The 18,463-nt window shown below is 50.2% G+C and overlaps 1 protein-coding gene across 1 annotated transcript; it reads left to right on the plus strand.

The window, feature by feature from the left end:
- Positions 1-11,654, plus strand: SERPINA3 (serpin family A member 3). Its single transcript, NM_001133380.1, has 5 exons — positions 1-53; positions 2,137-2,787; positions 6,889-7,162; positions 9,948-10,098; positions 11,212-11,654. The coding sequence occupies exons 2-5, from the start codon at positions 2,145-2,147 to the stop codon at positions 11,413-11,415; spliced, it is 1,272 nt and encodes a 423-aa protein (NP_001126852.1). The 5' UTR covers positions 1-53; positions 2,137-2,144; the 3' UTR covers positions 11,416-11,654.
- Positions 11,655-18,463: the final 6,809 nt, after the last annotated feature.

The raw sequence follows: 18,463 nt of genomic DNA on the forward strand, positions 1-18,463 counted from the left end.
CCCCAGACAGGCGGCTTTGGAATCCACCTGCTACATCCAGCTCCCTGAGGCAGGTAATCTATGATGTTTTACATCCTGGGAGTGGAGGAATCTGTTTTTCCAGGAGAGTTTTAGGCAGCAGCCTGGAGTTTGCGGAGTGTGAGGGGTAAGCAGAGGCCAGGAGGAGGTGTGCTCAGGTGTTAGGGGCCAGGGGTCTGTTCTCGGCTGCCGCTGATTCCCTGTGCCTTTTTTTTTTTTTCGTTTTATTTCTTTTATTTTTTACTCTCAAGATCAGAATAACACAAACAAGAGTGCTAAATAAGATCTACCCAAATAGAGGCATCCTCTGCGTCTGAGTTTTCACACCTGCAAAGGGTAGAGGTGCCCTGGGGCCTCTATGGTCATTTCTGCCTTGGTACTTACAGATTCTGATTCGAGTCAGCTGTGCATCTGACCCTCAGGGAAGAGGTGCTGTCCCCTTGCCTGGAGCAGGGTGCAGCTCTCAGAACATGTGGCAGATGTGATTATTGCAGCAGGTCCCTCTGAGCAGAGGCCACAGGCCTCACCATGATTTCAGGGTCTCCATGGGGCTGCCTCGGGGGCTCCACTTCCCCAAAAGGACCCCTGGCCAAGTCAACAGATGGGCTGTGTCTCTGTCCAGCAACAGAAAAGACAAACTGCTGGGAAACAGCCAGCCCTCCAACTTGCCCAAACAGAAAAGACAAGCCTTTGCCCCTGAAATAATTCTGGAGAAAAATATTGTCTAACATTTATCCAGAGAAATGGTTGCATCAGCCTCAGAGTAAACAATTGAAGCAAACAAGGTGCCTCTGTCCCTGGGCTTGGCCAAAGGCATTTCCACTGGCCTCCCCTCCTTCCCCTCCTTCCCCTCCTTCCCCTCCTTCCCCTCCTTCCCCTCCTTCCCCTCCTTCCCTTCCTTCCTCTCTCTCTTCCCCTCTTCTTCTCCTCTCTCTACCTCTCTCCCCTCCCCTCCCTTCCAATCGCCTCTCTTCCCCGCTCTTCTCCCCAGCACCCAAGCTGCCCCTTTTCTCTTCTGAATTCTAGGACTGAGTGGGCGGAGGCTGAAGGTGAATAATCTTGTTTGCTGTGGTCACCGGCTTGGAACTCAGCCCTTCCAAGGTCTCTTGTGCAGTAGCTCGTGGCTCTTCTCTGGCTTGTAGTTTCAGGAAAGGGGTAGTATGGGAGGTGGTGACCCCTCGGTACATCTAATATGAACCAGGTGCCTTCATCATTTATCTCACCTGAGCCACTTAACAGGTTGTACAGAGACGGAAACAGGTTCAGAGAGGTACAGTCACCTGCTTGCCACTACACAGCAATCAAAAGTGGCCAAAATAAAATCCCAGTCCAAGTCTGGGAGACTCCAAAGCCCTCTCTGCCTTCTCCCCACTAAGAGGCCCTTGCAGGCTTATGGTGGACACAGACACCATGTGGCAATCTGGCAGGGGCAGAAAAGAACATTTGCCTTTCTTTGGTCTTGCTGCCGACCATTATGAGGGCCATCGAGGCTCCAGACACTGTACCAGGGACTTTCATTTCCCTCTCTCAGTCAACCCTCACTGCCACCCAGCATCACACCGTGGAGGCCTGCGGAGGCCACACCACGTGACATCTAGAGGCTGGGAGAGTCACTGTGGCCTCTGTCTCTGCCCGGGGCTCCTTCATCCCTGGGTTCTACTTTGGTGGCAGTTGGGGGAATGGGGGAAGTGAGCCCCTGCTTTCTAATCCCCTAGGATGAGGTCTGCTCACAAAGCAGGAGGAGAGGAGCAGGCATTCTAATTGGACTGAACCTCGGACCCCCCATCAGCTTACAGACCGAGGAGCCAGGCAAACCTGGCTGCCCACTGGGCTCCTTTACCTGTTTGCTGTATGGCCTTGGGCAAGCCCCCTCACCACTCCGTGCCCGGTTTTTTTCCACTAGAAGAAAATGGCAACAATTATGGTACTTACCTCAAAGGGTGAAATGAAGCAGAGTGATGCGTGTTGTGTGCCCCAGAGAGCACCCACCTGAGGGAGGCTCCAAAGCTAGCAAGAGGCAGCAGAACAGGGACCAGGATGCAGGCCAGGTGGAGGGCAGTGGGGGGTGGTCAGGGCTCCATGTGGCCCTCTGAGACTTAAAGGATCTTTGCTTTGCAGAGTTGAGAATGGAGAGAATGTTACCTTTCCTGGCTCTGGGGCTCTTGGTGGCTGGGTTCTGCCCTGCTGTCCTCTGCCACCCTAACTGCCCACTTGACGAGGAGAATCCAACCCAGGAGAACCAAGACCGGGGGACACATGTGGACCTCGGATTAGCCTCCACTAACGTGGACTTCGCTTTCAGCCTGTACAAGCAGTTAGTCCTGAAGGCCCCTGATAAGAATGTCATCTTCTCCCCACTGAGCATCTCCACCGCCTTGGCCTTCCTGTCTCTGGGGGCCCATAATACCACCCTGACAGAGATTCTCACAGGCCTCAGATTCAACCTCACAGAGACTTCTGAGGCAGAAATTCACCAGAGCTTCCAGCACCTCCTGCGCACCCTCAACCAGTCCAGCGACGAGCTGCAGCTGAGTATGGGAAATGCCATGTTTGTCGAAGAGCAACTCAGTCTGCTGGACAGGTTCATGGAGGATGCCAAGAGGCTGTATGGCTCCGAAGCCTTTGCCACTGACTTTCAGGACTCAGCTGCAGCTAAGAAGCTCATCAATGACTACGTGAAGAATAGAACTAGGGGGAAAATCACAGATCTGATCAAGGACCTTGACTCACAGACAATGATGGTCCTGGTGAATTACATCTTCTTTAAAGGTGAGTGCCTGGCTTGGGGTTCAAAAGAGATGGATCTCAGGGCTATTGCTGTCCTGACTCAACAATGGTGTTATTAGGCAAACCACGGTAGAGGAGAGTGCCCACGGCGTGGGGGCAGCGTGACCATCAAGGCCCCGCCCTGCCCATAGGCATCGCCATCTCCTGTAGGGTTCTTCCAAATTACAGTTTGTCCTTCCAAGACATGACTCAGTGGAGCCCATCAGCCCCTGGTCTGAGTCAGTGTGGTGCTTTTCACTCTGATTTAAACTTGTCCGGCAAACAGAAAGAAGGAGCTCTCCTTTCAAACCACTCCAGGGCGCGTAGGAGCTACAGCTCCCTCCTTGCAGGGGCGCTGCTAGACTGGGCCAGGAAGCCGCTCTGTCTGGATGCACCTGGGGCTCCTGCCCTGCACATGTGGGAGGAGCACGGTCCAGCCAGGGGCCTTGGTGTCTGGAGGTGGCCAGGTGGGGCTGGGGCCATCTTCACAGGGCAAGATAATCCCCAAGGAGCCTGGCCACTTCCAAGATTCTATGATTCTACTCTGCTATCATCTTTAATTATTTTTAAAAATATGTCACTGACACATAACAAATGAGGGCGGAAATGGCATTGTTCCCATCTGGGGAAGAGCCTCAAGGGTGGGCGGTATACAAAACATGACCCTTTGCCAGATTCTAACTGGTCCAGTGCCCAATCCAATCCCATTGATAGAAACTCAACCAATGCAAACCTCAGCCTGCAAGCTCCGAAGGGGCAGAGTGCAAGCAGGTAGCTTCTGCCTCCTGGAGCCCACAGTCCAGATGGGAACAAAAAAAGAGATAGGGAGACAAAGAGTGATCACTAAGTCAGAGAGTGGAAAGGTGCTTAGGAGACATGAGCTGCTTGGAGGCAGAGTCCTGCTTGGAAGCTGTTGGTTGATTCCTGGGCAAGCCGCTTCCCCTCCTGGGCCTGGGTTTTCATCTGTAAATGAAGGCGTGGATCCAGATCTCCCTCTAAGACTACTCCACGCCTCACATGCCATTTGTTCTCTGAGTTTCCCGTGTTCTCGCCTCCTACCACCTAGCCCTGTGCTAGGACTCTCCCCTCCAGGACACAGTAGCCAGCCCAGCTTTCCCCTCCCCACCTGCCTCTAACAATGGGAAACAGGCAGGTGGTAAACAGGTGGGCAGTGGAGGTGGCCCCATGTCTCCAGCCTCCCCTGGAAGCTCCCACTCCCCTCATTGTTCAGTGCTCTGGTCCTCCTGGAGTGGAGACCTGCAGGGCCCCTCCCCTTCCTCTGTTGACCTCTCCTCACTCTCCAGGTGCCAGGTATGCTCCCTGCCTCAGCCTGGTTTACATACAGTGTATGTGATGGGGCTTGGTCACTGCTGGGGCTGCCCTGTGGAAGGTGGAGGGGGCCGAGCATGCATGAGCTTCAGGCTGAGACAGTCCCAGCTCAGAACCCTGGAGTGCTTGTTCCCTCCCTTTCTGCTCTTCCTCTTCCATTGCACCCACTGGACCCACGAGCATGCAAGGATTGACTCACCCAGTGATGCTAGAACTATGTATTCAACTGAAAGTAAGAGGGTGGGGGCATCCAACCAGGGACAGAAGATGGGAATTCAAGAAAGGAAGGTTTCCCCTAGAAAATGGTTTTCGTCTTTTCTCTTAAATCCAGATAGAATAAGAAGCGAAGGCCGTTACAGCAGAGAGAAGTCGAGTCAAGCAGAGATCAGATACTAAAGACACTAGACTAACCAGACATTCGGGCCCTCAGTCGAACAGCTGAGGATGTCAGAAGATGTTAAGGAGGCAGAATTGGAAAACTTGGTGACTGGCAGACAGAAATGGGGGGAGATGGGAGTAGATGTGAGAAGATTTAAAGGCTTGTAGAGCCTGGGTGGTGATTTCATCCACCAAACCTATCCCTCTCCCCATTCTGGCACACAAGGCAGCAGTCAGGGTCCCCAGAGGCAGCCCATCTTCCTGGCAGGGACCCATGCTGGAGATCTGGCCAGCTGAAAAACCCCAAAGGAGCTCGGTGCCCTGGGTAATATGGGAACGTGCTCCATGGCACTGCCCTCACATGGAGGCCACAGAAGCCCCTGAATGGCTGCTGCAGTTGGTTGATGGGGACACCTGTTCAACTGAAATATCTCCTACCCTGAGATGGGTCCTTGCTCCAAGGGGTCTTTACAATTACATTTGTCCCCACTCATTCCATGCTGGGAGGCTGCAGGGACCAGAGAAGCTGAGATGGTCTTTGGGGAGGGGAAGGAAGGATGGACTGTTATTTTGGTCCTAGAAAGCCCAAAGGTGGAGAAGTGTCAAGAAGGAAGATGAGGACACAAGAGAATGTAGGGCCACCCAGAAACTGGCTCTCATTGCAATTACAGAAAGAAAAAGCAAAATAAAAAAAGCAAAGAAGCTCCCATTTATTGAGCACCTACTCTCACCAGCCATTCACATGCAATACCTCGTTTAATTCTCACAGCAGCTCTGAAAGGTGGATGGTGGTATTGCCATTTGTTAGGTAGGAGACATGAAGTCCAGAAAAGCAAATAATTAAACATCCAAAGTTGACCTGGGCCCATTTGAAAATTCCTTTTGCTCCCTCATTTTAACCCCTAAAGTAAAGCCATTTGTGACTTTATGAGCTTTTACCAAGCATCTCCTAAAACCAAGATGGAGGTGAAAGATTGTGGAGCCCACAACCTAGAGAAAGGATTGACAATTTTTTTCCATAAAGGGCCTAGTAGTATTTTAGTCTGTGTGGTCCACATGAGGGCAGATTCTTCTTTTTGACTTCCTCCTCTGCATCTTCTTCATCTTCTCTTTCCTCTTCATTTTTTTTACAACCTTTGAAAAATATAAGCACCATTCTTAGCTTTAGGTACACACAAAAATAAGCTATGGCTGTATTGGCTTACAGGCTATAGTTTCCTGACCCCTGTTCTAGGGGAGGAAAATAATTGTACCCAACTAAACGCATGCAAATCATGGACCTATGTCATGATTCCCAAAGAATGAGTTTCATGGAATTTTCAACATTTTAAATATTTTACTCCATTCTTCCCTTGCTTGCACAGTTTCTGATGAGAAGTCTGCTGTCATTTTCATCCTTATTCCTTTTCAGATAAGGTGGCGTTTTCCTCCCTCTGCCCCTACCTCTACCTCTTTCAAGATTTTCTCTTTCTCTTTACTATGGTAAATAGGCCTTTAGTGAGAAGAGTTATGTCAGTCTGGCTAGCAGTCAGGCTGCATTTATGTTTGTGATAGCTAGAGGTGCCAGAGGCAGTTTCATGGAATTTTACCTTTGCAACACTGAGAGCCTAGGCAGCCTCAGAGTCAGAACACCCACAGTTGAATCCTCGGCCTGACAGACACTGAATCCAGGGCAAGTCTTAGCTGGATATTCATGGTCTGTAGAGGTGGACATGAGCGAGATATGAGCTAAGGACCATAGCCAGCTCATGGCTTTTGTGATATCCAACACCCCTACCCCCTAAGATGTCACAAGTATCCCTAGGCTTTTATTCCCATGGTCTTTCCTGGCTCTGAGTTCTATCTTCCATTAAGGTTCTCCCTGTTCCTCCCCTCATTCACACTGATTGGCATCTCTTCTGTCTGCCCTCACCAACTCACATACATAACCCAGTCTCTTTCCTCTTATTTCCACCCAAAGCCCTCCCACAAGCCACTGTTATATGTTCACATCCCTGTAATGCCAGTGAGTAATAATTGCCAATGAGACATTTTTCCTTTTAAGGAACAAAGGCTGTCCCATTTCTCCTCAGGCACCAGCCTCCCACGTGTTGTCATGCCTCTTTCCCCCACTTTCCCTAAACCTTCTTTCTCTCTTGCACTCCTTATTCCCAGGTTCCTATTGATTTCTCGTTTAGCACAAGGAACTAGGTCTTTCTTTCGTGGCCCTTTTCCCAATCCAAGCCTGCTGGGCTCTCCCTCATCCCCAATAACATTTACTCTTGCCAAGCTACTTCTCTAAACCAAAGCAGGGTCACTCCTATGAGGGACTCTGGGCACTTCCACTGCTGGGGAAGGGGGTCGAGGCAGGGTGACCCTCGCACTCACACCTTCTCCAACTGCTTGCTCCACCTTCAGCCAAATGGAAGATGCCCTTTGACCCCCAAGATACTCATCAGTCAAGGTTCTACTTGAGCAAGAAAAAGTGGGTAATGGTGCCCATGATGAGTTTGCATCACCTGACTACACCTTACTTCCGGGACGAGGAGCTGTCCTGCACCGTGGTGGAGCTGAAGTACACAGGCAATGCCAGCGCACTCTTCATCCTCCCTGATCAAGACAAGATGGAGGAAGTGGAAGCCATGCTGCTCCCAGAGACCCTGAAGCGGTGGAGAGACTCACTGGAGTTCAGGTGATTCTTCCTGGCCCCCCAAGACCCCACATCTCTCCACGTCAAGGTCTCACCAATGTCCAGGGACAAGGGCACGGTGGTGGGAGAACTCATACAGGGACAGGTGGAATTTACACTTACTTTGCCCTATGCTGCCTGCATGGCTTTGGGCTTAATTTTTCTTTTTCTTCTTTAAGATGATGACATCAGACAGGACAAGGGGCTGAGGCTTCCTCTGACTCCAGCATGTTCTAAGTCATGAGAAATCCTCTGCACAGTCCCAAACATTCATGCATGGTTTCTCCTGGTCTCAATTTCTTGAAGGGAGAGAGAAACAGAAGAAATTGTGATCAGTTGAGGGCTGCAGTGAGATGGACTCTGAGAATCAGTTCTGCACTGGTGAACCACTATATTTATTCATTCGCTCAACATTTGCTGCATGATTAATTGAGCACCTACTATGTGTCAGACACTAATTTGCACCCTGAGAGTAAATCAGCAAATAAAACACAAGATTCCCTGCCCTCCTGGAACTTAATTTGTAACTGGAGAGGGGACAGGCAATAAATAAATATAATAAATAAGTTACGTGATATGTTAGAAGGTGAGAAATTGAGTAGAGGGATAGAAATTGAGTAGAGGAGGATGAAAGGATCAGGAAAACTGGAACTTGTGTTAGTTTGTGATTTTAAATAGAGTAGCCATTAGGTGATGTTTGAGCATCCATATAACAGAGGGGAGGGGTGGAGTCATGTTGGTATATTAGGGAAAAGCATTCCTGGCAGAGGGAATAGTCAGTGCAAAGCCTCTGAGGTGGAAGTGAGCTTGATATGGTCAAAGAAGAGTGAGGCCAGAGCAGCTGGAGCAGAGTGAGTGAGGAGAGAGTTGAGAGAGGTCAGGAGTCCCCAAAGGGGTGGAGCAGCTTATGTAGGGCCACGTAGACCCCTAGAAAACCTTGCCGTTCCTCCTGTCTGTGAAATGGAAAGCCATCAGGAGGTCTGGAGGAGTGCTGCGATCCGAGTGTTGTTTTAAAAGACTAATCCTGTCTGCTGAGAGGAGAATAACTGTAGAGCAGGTGTGGAGTCAGTGACACCCGCAGGAACCAGGCACAGACATGAGGTGGGAGCCCACTGTGGCTGGGATCCAGGAGGGAGCCATGCATGTGAGAAGTCATTGAGCTCTGGATAAATCTGAGGGTAGAGGAACAGGCTGGGACACACGGAATTGAGCTGACCGATTTCTTGGGGACACAGTGAGGAGGAGCAGTAGTTCCGGGCCCAGACCCTGCAGTGGGCCCAGGGCGTGCATGTGGGCAGCTGTGTGGGGTAGAGAGGAAGGAGCACCAGCCTTGGGTTCAGACCGTGGTGGCTGGTGTGACCTGGAGCAGGTCGCTGCTCTTCTCTGGAGCTCAGCTACCTCCTGAAGAGAAAGTAGTGTCCTTTCCCCACCACCCCTGTTTTCACTGGGTGATTTTGAGAATCCGGTGAGGTATTGTATGTTGAAGCCATAATAAACCACCAAGGGCAAGGGAGCTGCTTCAACACTAACCTGAGGCTGCAACCCCTGCCCCAACCACTGTCCAGAAGGCCGGACGCCTCTCGGGATTGCCTGACCCTCAGCCCCTCCTCACTCTAGATCCCAGCAGACCCCAGAACGTGGGGGTCCTACCCAACCCATCCGTTTACTCCCAGACTCCTTCCTCCTTTAGCACCAAATAGCCACCAGGGAGCAGGGGCTCAGCAAATAGTTTTGAGTAGAAAGAATTCTCCAGACACTTTTGATTTACAAAATGCTGAGGAAACATGTGTCCACACACTCCTGGCCCACAGAGAATGCTCAATAGATACTTGTTGAATGAAGGATGGAATGAACGGACAAACATACGAATGAATGAATAAAAATAGAAATAGGACACCTTCCTCCTTCATGGGACTCAGAGTTTAATAGAAGACACAGCCTCCTGTATAATTGTAAGACCAGGCAGACAGTGACAGGCATCTTAAGAGGGCTATAAACTAAGGGAGGGGGAGTTCGCAGGTGGGAGGTGTGACCTGGGCCTCTAGGAGCTTGCTACCTGCTCTATGCCAGCCCACACCTGGCTCGAGGGACAGTGCCCACTGGTGAGGCAAGATGGTAACCTCCAATTGATTGTTTCAGGATCCCCAAAGCTCTTCTAATACAATCAGACTCTTCAGAGGCCCCCAGGCCCTTTTTGACCTGCCTCTGGCTCCTGGCCCACCTCATCCCTCACTACCCTCCTCCTTGAAACACTGAGATCACCCACCGCCCTGTGGAGCAACTCCTCCTGCTCCCACCTTCTTCCAGGTTCTTCCACCTGCCTCCTGTCCACCTCTTCACCTAGCTAGCTCCTTTCCTGCCTTTGGGACTCAGCCTCAACACCACCTCCTACAGGAAGCCCTCCTGGTGCCCCCCGTGAAGCAGGCTGCCATGCAGCCACTGCAGCTGGCCCAGCCCAGGCTCTCAACACACTCAGGGGTCCCTGCTGGTGTGAAGGTGCTTCAACTGCATTGCAAGCTGCAGGGAAAGGGCAGGGCCAGGCTGGAGCAGGACCACAACTCCAGGCTTGGTGCGCTGCCTGGAGACTTTCACACTTGCAGATCTGAATGTATAATTAATGAATAAGAAGAGTAAAGACAGGGGTTAAGAAATTGAGGAACAGATTATTTATTTTCCAAACAGAAGGGGGCGACTGTAGAGGAAACCAGGGAAGACCATGATGCGAGGCGGGAGGCAGGTAGGCACTGATCAGCAGAGGTTCAGATACTTTTTTTTTCTCATTTTCTAGACGGATAGATGAGCTCTACCTGCCAAAGTTTTCCATCTCGAGGGCCTTTAACCTGGAAAACATACTTCTCCAGCTGGGCATTGTGGAAGCCTTCACCAGCAAGGCTGACCTGTCAGGGATCACAGGGGCCAGGAACCTAGTAGTCTCCCAGGTGAGTCTTTAGACCTGGGTCAATTCATCCTTTGTATCCGAACTTGAATTGGTGAAGGCCAGATGGACTTTGGGGTACTCTTGAACTTGGGTTAATGCACGTGCATTTCTCATTATGTACTCACCCTGCTTGGGACACCCCCAAGCCAAGGAGAGCTAGGTTACAGCCCAGCTCCTCCTGCCGTGTTAGGGGTTGATCCTCTGCAACATAATGTCACCCAGGCTTGGAATCAGAGAGCCGTGGACACCATTCCACACTATACCATTTACTATCCATGGGGGCAAACAATTAAAGTCCTCCACCCCCAGCTTTTCATGTGTAAAATGGTAGTGATAGTTCTTGGCTAGTATCCAGTGCCTGGCTGGACAGGTAATGCCAATAAGTAATAACAATGATTATCTGGCAATTGTAATGAAAATATGCTCGGAGTATGAGAGAAGACTACTTGGGACACTCAGCCTGTGTTACTAAAAGCAGAGGCGCCAAGGCAGGGTGGCCATGCAGCCTTTTGCTCTTGTCTGCCCTCTGTGCTCACACAGCACTGGGTTGAGGTCTGCACTCCACCTTTCAAACAGCAAAGTAACAGAGGGCTGTGTGTAGAGGAGCAGACCCGTATGGTTCAGGAATTCAAGGCAATGAAAAGTACTTGAAAGCCCCAGGATGTTTAAGCTAGAGCAGGAGAGATGCTGAAAGCCATGCTGGCCTGGCTGAGGAGGTTTCTGCAGCAGCTGCTTGTGGTCAACAGCTGCCGGGATGTTGCTTGGAAGAAAAATGCTTTACATTGCTCTTGCTCTTCCTCCCAACAGTAGTGGCTGTTTTGGGGGCAAAATAGACTCTCAACTCAGACAGAAAGGGATGCATATGAGGTGCTCCATTCTTTACCTCGATGGCTCTGGGCAAATCATACATAGCATCTGGGTCTCCATTTGCACATCTAGGCATCAGGACTGTGCAAAACTAGTTGGCAGGGGAGTTGGGAGGAGCAAACATTCAACAGCACAAAGGCAGTGCTAGGTGCTCAATGCACATTAGTCCCCTTCGCGGCACACAGGCAGGTCACTGACCTCCTGCTCATCTGTGTCTCCCGTGAGTAATGTTCTGCTGTCCCCACAGGTGGTCCATAAGGCTGTGCTTGATGTGTTTGAGGAGGGCACAGAAGCATCTGCTGCCACAGCAGTCAAAATCACCCTCCTTTCCGCATTAGTGGACCCAATGACCATTGTGCGTTTCAACAGGCCCTTCCTGATGATCATTGTTCCTACAGACACCCAGAACCTCCTCTTCATTAGCAAAGTCATCAATCCCAAGCAAGCCTAGAGCTTGCCATCAAGCAGTGGGGCTCTCAGTAAGGAGCTTGGAATGCAAGCTGGATGCCTGGGTCTCTGGGCACAGCCTGGCCCCTGTGCACCGAGCGGCCATGGCATGTGTGGCCCTGTCTGCTTATCCTTGGAAGGTGACAGTGATTCCCTGTGTAGCTCCCACAGGCACAGGGGCCCATGGACTCTTCAGTCTGGCGGGTCCTGGGCCTCCTGACAGCAATAAATAATTTCCTTGGACACATTGCTTGTGCCTTTCCATGCTGACTATCAGACTCTGCGCCCCTGAGGCTACTTGTGCCCCAAAGACAAGCCCCCTGAGCTCCCATGCGGGCTCAACTCCACCTCAAGATCTGGGCTCCTTCTGCCTTCAGCTGCAGCAGCCTGCCCAGGACCACCTAAGCTTGTGGCCAAGCTCACTCAGACCTCAGGCCCAGAGTTGGGAGGGGACCCTGCTGCTCTAAGGCCAATTCCTGCCCCCCAGGCTTCTGGGTGCCCACTTTCAGTTTCCCTCTTTCCATCCCCAGGGCCCAGGCTCCACCTGGCTCTTTCCAGAGCTCCTAGCCCTGACCACATCTGGCCCAGCCCCCGGACTCCTCGCTCCTGCAGCTGGGCAGGGCTTTATCATGGGACATCCTTCTTCTGCCCTTTAGCACCCCCAATTTGGGGGCAGTAGCTACTTTCTGGGTTTCCAGACAGAGCCCCTCAACTGCCTCACCAGTTCCTAGCCCTGGCTCTGTGAATGATCTCCCTCAACAACCAGAATGCAGGGCTGAGGACAAATGAGCCGTCAGCGCACAACTGCAATAAAAGCAATCGTGTAGTCAGGGATTTAACCGAGGCTCCCAGGCACCTTGCAATCTCTATCACAAAGGCGATAACGATAATGTTGACAACAGCTCAATACTTGAGGTTTTGATGCCAGACAATCTGCTAAGATCTCTCCCTGAAATAAGCAATTGAATCTTCCTCATGTCCCTATGAGATAAATGCTCTCAGCAGTCCCATTCTATGGATGAGGAAACCGAGGCACAGAGAGGCTTAGTAATTTTCCCAAGGCTACATAGCTAGTAATTATTGCCTGTAGAATGTTATCCCAACACTCCTGACACCAGAGGCGCCCTCTTAACCACAAAGTGATTTCCGTAGGGATTCCCTTCATGGAATGTACAACCTGATGGCAAATAGACGGTGAAACAAATCTGTGGAAGCTGAGGGAGAGCACCAAATTCAGTTTGGGAAGTCAGGGAAGGCTTCTTGGAGGAGGCAACTTCTGTGCTGAGGTCAGGGAAAGAGAAGGTGGTCAAGTGAACAGAGAGGACAATGCTTCAGATGGGAAAAAGAGCAATGAAGTCAAAAGAAGTTGGGTGGCTCTGGGGCAAGGAGCAGAGAGGCTACAGAGAGGAAGGGGCCATGACAGAGCCGCTGGGCTGCAGAAAGGCTGGCCACTGGCAAGGATTCCCAAGTGATTCCTTAGAGCCACAGGGAGCTCTAAGCGAGTTTAAACACAGGTGATGGAAGCAGCTTTGCACACTAGAAAAGGACTCTAGCTGCTGAGTAGAAAAGTGATTCATAGTCCAGGACAAGGATGAGGGTTGGACATCAAGGGGGCTCTGTGGGAACTGGGGCAAAATAGGTCAGAGCTGGGGAGGGAGAGCAGGGATGATTCTGTTGGAAGGCTTTGAGGAGAATGGGTGTGAATTTATGATTGCAGGTGGGTTGGAAGGGAGAATAACTGTATTTGGGTTTGGGCGCCTGGGTGATCCCCAATTCTCTGAATACGAAACCCAGCAGGGGCTTGCTGGCAAGGGAAGTCGATACATTCAGATTTGGACCTCCCATGTCTGAGGTTCCTGGGAGACACCGCAGGGGCTTGTTCAGGAGCAGCTGGGCTGAAGTCAGGAGAGAAATCTGGGCTGGAGGGAAGCACTCAGGATCCTCCCCTGAGATGGGCAAGTGAGTATTGAGGGGGTCCCCTCAAATGAGTGCCATGGAGTGAAAAGAAAAGGGGAACCTCAAAGACTGGCTAAGAAAGGGCAGCCCACCAAGGAGAGTCACCAGCATGGGGCAGGAGACAAGAGGACAGGAAGAAAGCTGTTGCCACAGGAACAAGAGGAGAGACTTATCCAGGGGAGAGGGGAAATAACCTAGAGACAAATGATGAATGAATGGAATGAATGGGTCCATGGGATTTAGTGATCTAAAACCACTCGGGGATCACAAGTGCAATGTTAGCAGAATTAAGGGAGGACCACAGTGGGCTGGAGAGCGAGCCGGAGAGGGACAGAGGGAAGGCAAGACAGCATGCAAATGCCTATTTAGAGACTGGCCTTTAGGGGAGGTGAGAGAGAGGGTGGTGGGTAGTGAGTGCTAGGCTGAAGTTAGCTGCAGTGCTTGACAGATGTGAGAGCCTTGAGCAAGCTTTCATAACCATAGAGAGGATTCAGGAGGCAGGGTGACAAGCAACCAGGGTTGCAGAGTGGCACAACTCCTCAGGTTACAATTCACAGGTGGTTTGACACCATCCTAAGGTTACAGTTCACAGGTGGTTTGACATCGCCTTCAACCCAGAGTTGCAGAATGAGCAGTCGGCTAGGCTACATGAAACATCCCTGGAGAGGGCACAGGTGGAGGGCTGGAGGGCCAGGATCAAGGATCAAGGCTTCCACTCTGATGGGAATGCAGGCAGGGCCTGGTGAGGGGGCTGGTGAGGGTGTGTGTTTCTTGGTAGGATCAGGTGGGACCTCCTCTCCTCCAATGACTCTGATGATTTCTAGTATAGGAGGCAAAGTCACCTGCTTAGTGATATTTGCCAGAGGTTGGGGCAGGAAAAGGCACAAAATGGGACAGAGAGTGGACCATGGTGTCACGACAGGTCAGCCAGGTTCACTGATGAGTGCTTTGGAGGTCCAGCTGCAGGAATTCTTGGTGGTTCCAGGCTTTACAGACAGTTGTAGAATCCCCTGTCTTGTGGAATATTTCTCCATTCTTACCAGCCCCCTTGTAGGCTTCAAGAAGGCCGACTGCTGGTCAGAAGCACAGGAGTCAAGGGGGCTGGAGGTACAGACTAGAGAAAGGTTGATGTCATGGACTTGAGAACAGCACTGGGGGGTACAGATGAGGGCAGAGGGAGCTGATGACTGGGGAAGACTGAGGATGGGGAGATGGGGTCCCTAGGAGGTCCAAGAATGACCTGTTAGAAGTGCCATATGAACTATAAAGGCTACTTTTCCCACCGAAGAGGATTTTTTCGCATTGACTCTCAGTTTTCTCAACTGTGAAGTGGAAACCATGACAGTGTGTGCATGTCTGTGTGCATCTGTGTGTAAGAAGTCAGCAAGTCACTGAAATGCTTGCTCCTGGGTCTGAACGTTCCCTTGACAGCAATTTAAAAACTCCTGAGATGATCTTTTCCATGTGAACTAACTCCTCATCCAGTCTGGCATGGCTTCTCGTCACTCAGCTGGGGCTGGATGGCATTGCACTGGACAAGGCTCTGACCTGCCCGGCTCCTGCCCCCGGTCCGTCCTGACCTCAGTCCAGGTGTCTAAGGAGCCTTACCACAGCCCAGCATTCATTCCCTTCTGTGACTTAGGTCTGGAAATTGCTGGCTGAAAACTGAGTTCCTCCCTTAAGGGAGCGTCTGGGCCCCAGATCTGTGATGGTGGGGCTTAGTTTCATTCTTCTCCCTCCCTCTGGGGGCTGAGGGCCCATCTACCTGCCGGTCACTAACTATTGCCCTTAAATGGCTTCCTGACGCTAGCTGCAGGGACAAGACAGCCCCTGTCCAGATTTATTACCTCCCTCACTAACCAGAAGTGAAGTCCAAGCCTGAGAGGCACTGACACCAATAAAAGACACCTACTTACTCTCTCATTCAGCCCACGCGAATTGCCAACCCTCCAAGTGCAGGCCCTGAGCTGGCCCTGGGGATTCCGAGGTAAAGAAAGTGGACCTGGAATTTGCCCTCGTAGAATGTTCAATTTGTTGAGCAAGACAGAAAACTGAACACGGATGTGACAGCAGCCCTGAGGAGTGGGGTACGTGATGCCCAGAGAGGGCAGGAATCAACCCCAGACTAGAAGAGTCAAGTTTGGTCTCCTAGAAGAGCTGTCCTCTAATGCAAACTCCAGTACAGTGAAGAGGAGACACCAGGGAGATGTACCAGCAGAAAAGGAGAGGGAGTGCAGTGTGTTCACGGAGCTAGAAGAAGATCCTATGGTCGGGGTAACTAATGTTTGAGGGAACCATGGTCATCTGTGGAGCTAAAGAGAAAAACATGAACAAGACCATGCCTTGTAAACCATGTTAAGGATCTCAGAGTTTATTCAAAGAGTGATGAGCCACAGTGAATATTATACACAGGAAGCTGTTTTGATTAAGTTTCATTAGAAAGATCACCGTGGCTGAGCAGGGAAGGATGGATAAGGTATTGAGTGTGGATTTGGTGAAAAGAAGAGAATAAGAATGACCAAGAGTTTCAACCTTAGCTAGGAACTGGGAGAGAACAGAGAGGAAAGGAGACTAATTGGAGAGATATTTATTAGACAGAATTGACGAGACTTCATGGTTAATCCTGCAGGGGACAGAAAGGAAGCAAAGACGGCACCCAAGTTGCTGGGTTGGGAACTTGGGGAACTGAAATCCACATGCCATTCTATGAGCTAAGGATTACAGAATGAATAACGTTTTGTGCAGGAAGAAGATAAGTCCTGATGAGGCCATGTGGAGATGGAGATGTCTGTAGGCCATCTAAGAAGAGAAGTCCAATAGAGAATGGGCTCTATGGATCTGAACCTCAATAGGAAAATTTGGGCAGAAGGGATGGATTTCAGGATTTCTTCTTGTCAAAAATGTGAGGACACTCCTGGCAAATGGCTTCTATTTTTCCCTGTGCCATAGAAAGAGATGTTATCTGCTGAGTCCATCATGGGGAGGCATAAAACCCAGAAGTCTGGAGGAGGGGAGACGAGGACACATCAGGAAACCTTGATGTTCTAGCAGGCACTAATAAGGGTCCCTTGGGGGCTGGAGACTACTGTGTCACTAGCCTGTACAGTTGTGTGGTTCTAGGTATAGTTGGCAGTTCAGACACAGACAAAAAGGGGACAGACTGCAAGTGGCTACTGGAGCCAAAATTTCCCCTGGCTACAGGACGGAGGGACCATCAGTGGCTGACACAAGGAAAAATAAATATATCTGAAAATATTGACCAGAGAGTCATTCAAATGATGGGATTTTCATATTCCAGGCTCGGGACATCAAGGAGCCATAACAGGAGGAGCTGATGGGTGATAGAGGTGTCTGGAAACAAGATGGTACTTTGAAATTGAATAGGGCATGGTGCATTGAGGTTGAAGACATGGGATGATTCATATATTGCTAAAAGGGTTCCTTCCGCTTGCTCAACATCCATTTTACACAGATCTACCAGTTGGGAAATGGGGGAACAATGCCCACAAATTCCATGCAGCTTGTTCTGCTGTCTACTCCCCCTTTCTTCTCAGAGCCCTTCCTCTTGCCACACAGTTCCCCATGGTGACTTTCAGTCAGCAAACCTTCAAGGTCCAGTTTTGATCTTGGTCACATGACTTTGGCCAAATTACCTGGCATCACTGTTACTGCCTCTGCTCTTGAATGATGGGAGAGCATCTACTCTAGAGGACCATCAGGTGGATTAGAAAGAATAATAATAACAAGACATGTCAAAGACCTGGCTGGGTTCCACAACCCCAGCTCCACCGCCCACAGCCTCTGCCACACCAGAAACATGTGTGATGCCCTCTTGGGCCCACAGGTGCTGCTTAGGGCTGTGATTGATGTGGCCAAGAAGGGCACAGAGGAATTAAGCTTCAATTCTCTACAAAGAAAACCCCACTGACCATTGTGCATTTCAACAGCCCTTTCCTGATGACCGTCTGCTCCCCAGATACCCAGAGCATCCTCTCTGGGCAAAACTGTTGATCCCAATAAGAAATGAAACAAAAATCACAACTTGCAAAGCAAACTGAACCAGTATGTGCAAAACAGGTAAACTATACCCAACCATGACTTGTTACATGTACTGCCTAGGTCCAGAATGTAATGACAGCAGCATGTTCAGACCCATGTGCTCCAAGGCAAGGCCACAGCAAATGCTTCTAAGAGTAATTCCAGACAGACTCATGGGTTTCATAGATAAAAACACTGACTACTCGCTTAGTTTACAAATCCTGGCCATGCTTTCGAAGTATCACTCAGAAGGCACCATAGAGTAACTCCAGCCCATGAGACCCTGTATTTCCCTTAACTACCCTCTTTCAAGATTTTGCTGAGCTGCCAAGATGGTGTTCTCCCTTGCTCAGAGAGTTTAACAAACCCAGCTTTGTTTGAGAGGAGTGAAGCACTGGCACAAGCTACAATGTGGATGAACCTTGAAAACATTATACTAAGTGAAAGAAGCCAGCCACAAAGGCCACGTATTGTATGATTCCATTTATGTAAAACATCCAGAACAGCTAAATTCACAGACACTGAAAGCAGATTAGTGCTTGTCTGGGGTTAAGGAGAGAAAGAATGGGGATGACTACTCAATGGGTAAGGAATCTCCTTTAAGGGTGATTATAATAGTTTGAAACCAAATGGAGGTAATGGTTACACAACATATAAATGTACTAAATGCCACCAAATTGAACATTTTATAATGGTTAATTTTAGGTAATGTGAATTTTACCTCAATTAGAGAGAAAGAGAGAGATTAAATGTCATATACAGAACTTATTTGGATCCTAATTGAAACAAATCAACTGTAAAAAAAAACAATTAGGGTCACAGTGACACACTTCTTCTGGAATGGGGAGGGCACTGAGGATCAGGGTCTCTCGGCTGCAGGCCACCTCCAGTGCCACGGGATGTAGGGTGGGGCATCATGACCCGGTTCATGCCCACCAGCCTTTTTCTACCATCACAGAGAGTTTTTCTACCATCACAGGGAGATCTCTGCCCCTTGGGGCTGAGAGACCCCAAACTTTCCCCAAGATGAAGTTGCAGGGTATCGAGGTACCAGCCAG

This window comes from Pongo abelii, chromosome 15 (assembly GCF_028885655.2).
Source record: "Pongo abelii isolate AG06213 chromosome 15, NHGRI_mPonAbe1-v2.0_pri, whole genome shotgun sequence".
Classification (NCBI taxonomy): Eukaryota; Metazoa; Chordata; class Mammalia; order Primates; family Hominidae; genus Pongo; species Pongo abelii.

Coding starts and splice junctions, on each gene's coding strand:
- SERPINA3 (NM_001133380.1), top strand. CDS start 2,145: ATGGAGAGAATGTTACCTTTCCTGGCTCTGGGGCTCTTGGTGGCTGGG. Junction 2,788..6,888: donor GAATTACATCTTCTTTAAAG/GTGAGTGCCTGG, acceptor CTCCACCTTCAG/CCAAATGGAAGATGCCCTTT. Junction 10,099..11,211: donor GGAACCTAGTAGTCTCCCAG/GTGAGTCTTTAG, acceptor CTGTCCCCACAG/GTGGTCCATAAGGCTGTGCT.